We start from the raw sequence: 4,208 nt of genomic DNA, 5'->3' as shown, positions 1-4,208 counted from the left end.
CTTCTTAATGAGATTATCTAGAGTGAACTCGATGCAAAATGAAATTCTAAGGGCCATCACTTGTGCAACAGTCCATGCAATATGGAATGAGCGGAACTGGAGAATAAAGAAAGGTAGGAAAAGACTACCAAGTATCTTGAGTATGCAGATCCTAAACGAAATGAAAGTGTATCTTGGAAAAACACTGCAGTCCGTTAAGGAGAGCCATGAGTTGCGGGTATTGCTACAAAGGCTAGGAATCGAAGGTAACTATAAGCAAGATGAGGAACATTGGGTGCGCTAGTCAAAGCCGACTGATCAGGTACCTGTGCTAAACACAGATGGTTCGTTGAAGCTCGACAAGGCAGGGTATGGTGGGTTAATGAGAAACCAAGAAGGTAAGGTCCTCTTTGGGTTTACTGGATCGTCAAAATCTCCCTCGCTTAGCGCCGAACTGCTAGAGTCATGAAAGGCCTGCAAGGAGCTGCCCAGATGGGAATAAAGAGACTACATGTACAATCTGATTCTATGCGGGTTGTGCAAATACTGAACTTGAAGGAGGAGCCACCTTGGATTGAGAGGAATAGCATAGCACAGATCAGGCGTATTATTACAGAGTTTGAATTGGTGGACTTTGAACATGTTTACAGAGAAGGGAACCAAGCTGCAGATTATTTATCTAAGCTTAGCAATTCTAAAAATGAAAGTGTTTTGTATTTCATTCCCCCTTTAGACCAAAGGCTACATGTTTTGGTCAAAGAGGATGAAGAGAGTAAGTTGTACTTGAGATCATGATCAAATAAAGGTTGGGGTACCCTTAACCCCTAGCTTTTTCCAAAAAAAAAAAAAAAAACATAGTTCATTATATATATGTTTATCTATAGATGATTGATTATTATGCACGTATTAGCTTAGATTTCGAATTGATTATTCTGTATTCATTGCTAGTGAGATGTATAGATATCTGAAAATAAATAAGGAAACAGTAATTTTTATTTCTTAGTCGTTGTAGTATAGTGGTGAGTATTCCCACCTGTCACGCGGATGACCCGGGTTCGATCCCGGGCAGCGACACCATTAGATAAATATAAAAAGACTTGTTCTTACGTAATCTTAACTATTTATGCTAGGAATAAGTAAAAACTTGCGAATTTATTCTAGTTGTTTATCAAAGTTCTACTCTCAATTATCATGCAATAACGGGAGTCAGAATTCGTTCCACTCCTAGTTTCTTAGACGTAATAATTTCTCAAACTTAAACAATCCTACAATATTAACGAGAGCAATAATTGAATTATACTAATATAGTGAAATTAACTAATTTAGATATTCTAACTTATACTATGACAATTTAAATGAGAAGATGTGAATAAGAAGAAAGGTATTAGGGGGATTTGATTCCACCTTGATTAAAACTTAATAGGCTAGCATAGATTTGTTGTAATCCTAATTTTTATGTTTTCACATAAAGGTTAGGTATTTTTAATCCCTAATTATTCATGGAAATCTCTACTAACTAATAATTAGCATGTGAGGCAATTTAAACTCATTCTCATGGTGAATTACTACAACTTCTAGAGTGGAATATTTACTACAACTTATTCTACACTAACACATCAAGTCTTCATCAAAGCTTCAATAAAACCCCTCTAATGGAGGTTTTAGCTATGATTCATTAGACTATCATAATTAAAATAAAAGAATAAGACATAATGAAGAACTAATTTATTAAAGATAACTTGAATTGAATTAATGGTGATTAGGCTAATAAAACAATAACTATGGTTTAACTAAAGAAGAAAACTAAATTATTATCTAATTTATTAACTAAAGGGTGTCTTTTTAGAGTTTAGCCTTAGTCCTTTTTATATAGGAGAGGGCTAGGTTTACAATTTCATACATGGACTTTGGAGCTATGTTTTGGGTAATTAAATCAAGCCCAAAACCTAATTACTTAAGTCCAAAAAGGGTTTATCTATTAGAAATTACTGCAATAGTCTTTTCGTCCATTTTTACTTCTCTAATTGGATCAAGGTCTAGACCATTAGAACGTTTTTTCCGAGCTGGTCGTTTTCACATATAGTAGGCCCAATTTTGAGGTCTGAGTCCAAAGATACAGCCTGCGGAAGTTCTTTTGACTTTTATGCTCTATTTCTGCCCGCATTGACTTTGACTTTTCAGCTTTGACTGGGCTTTAAAAAGGTTTTTTCTCCTTGAAACTTGGGCTTTAACTATAGAACTTCTTAGCAACCAACCTTTGCTCCTTTCTCTTGCAAAAGTGGCATATTTCTTCACATATTTGACTCCAATCCTAAAATAAACAAAAGTACGTAAACAGTACTAACTCTTCTTTATTATAAGCATATTTGGTCTAAATATAGTATTATTAAGAGGTTAAAACTACAGTTTTAGGCTCTTATAATTTATACCTTCAAATTCATCAATAAATCCGTTAAGGTATTCCCAACTTAAGGCATACTATTCTTCAACTCCATAATTTCAACTTTACCTTTTTGATATGGTATTTACATTGAACTTTTGAATTTACATCGAACTTTTGATTTTGAGGCGTCAATCAATTCTAGCCAGTTCATATGTAGCACAATGTTAATAAGAATTAAAGGGTGTTTTATTCGAGTGGAGAGCAAAATTTAGTTGCAGATGTTTATGAATGTTATTCCATTTTCTCATCTATTTTTTTAATTGTGGTTAACTAAAGCAGCAATGAACTTTTGCAAAAGGCTATTTGAATAGGTACACAATTTTGGAGTTGCATTTCTTCTCAATGTACAATGGTAATCCCTTACTTTCTCTGGGAACTCTAATTTATGTTAGCTACACTTTTCACCTCTTCACAATCACATTCTTAGTATTTAGCAGTTATCCATTTTGCTCAAATGGTGTTGTCAGTTGCTCTCTTGCTGCATAATTCAGAAATTTTCATATGTCTATTAGTTTATCTTTTTGAATTTTGTTGGTTTATTCTATTTGAAAATTTTGCAGAGAAAAGTTTGATATGACAAGAGCATAACTCCATTTTACGAACTGCTTCTACAGAAAACCACCAAGGATATTTCTATTTCCCTCTCTGTGAAAAAGCTACACCTTCTCTTTCTACTTAACAAAACAGGGTTGTTTTTATACCCAACGGCTGGGATTCAATATGAGGGGGTATAAATCGAGGATCAAAACTCAAGACACCTCGACCATTTAGAATTAAAAATGCCAACTATTAAAATGCCCGCCAAACTTCCCACCAATTTATTTAGATTCTTAATTGTTAAAAAAACCCTCCGTGTCTCCAAACTTGGGAATATCTTCGTGAAACCCATTGGTTTTCTTTTCGTTCTCCCCTCCCCTCCCCTCCACCCCCAAAAAAAACACACTTTAGTTCTCGACCAAGAAGAAATGGATTCCCTTTGAAGTCCGTTTTGTGTACAGGGATCTCTCTCTCCATTATTTGTGCGTTGTTATATTTCGTACTACAGATCTTCATCGAGCTTTACTACTCGTAGTTGGAAAAAGGTATACATCTCATTATGTTAATCTTAATTTTATTCTCTCTACTCTGTCTACTATACCCATTGGATGCCTCTCTTATTTTAGTTTCTTCTTCTACTTCTAATCAACTACTAAAGCAATTTTAAAGTTTCTACTAAAAACCATGTATTTGTATTATTTCTTCATTCAATTTCTCCAATTTGCTTAATCATCTTATTCTGTTTATTTTTATTTTATTGATCTTTTGTGTGTTTGTATGTGTTTGCAAATTCAATCATATTAAACTATGTTTCTTTTTAAACTATGTTTCTTTTTATGTATATATGGTTGTTGTGACATGAGAAAAGGAGATGCGAGAATAAGGAATAGGGTCAGGTCAACAAATCTTCTCACATGTGTAGTACCTTATATTCTAAACTATAATCCAAAGTAAATCATACTGAGATAACATACTTGACTTATACAGAGAATTAGCTAGAGTTGTAAATAACAAATCGTGTGCTGATATGATCATTCATTGATACGTGGTATCCATACTTATGGTTCTTTCTTTTGTTATTTATTCCCCTTTACATTCAAATGCTGCTGTGGAACTACCAAATTGGTTCCAATAATAACTTAGAATGGCTAAACTATAATCAATAAGTCATTTGAAAAGAGACTGGCATGGAAAAGAACAGTCTGGCTAGCTTGACACCCTAAATTGACATCTCTCCATAGCCATTTGA

At 33.9% G+C, this 4,208-nt stretch overlaps 1 protein-coding gene across 1 annotated transcript; it reads left to right on the top strand.

The window, feature by feature from the left end:
• Positions 1-444: 444 nt before the first annotated feature.
• On the top strand, positions 445-774 carry LOC147477038 (uncharacterized). Its single transcript, XM_086585903.1, has one exon. It carries the CDS (start codon positions 445-447, stop codon positions 772-774), a length of 330 nt encoding a protein of 109 aa, XP_086442029.1.
• The last annotated feature ends 3,434 nt before the right edge of the window (positions 775-4,208 follow it).

This window comes from Coptis chinensis, chromosome 9 (genome assembly GCF_015680905.1).
Source record: "Coptis chinensis isolate HL-2020 chromosome 9, ASM1568090v1, whole genome shotgun sequence".
NCBI lineage: Eukaryota > Viridiplantae > Streptophyta > Magnoliopsida > Ranunculales > Ranunculaceae > Coptis > Coptis chinensis.
The sequence above is the reverse complement of the archived record's forward strand: the minus strand, read 5'-3'. Positions and strand labels throughout refer to the sequence as shown.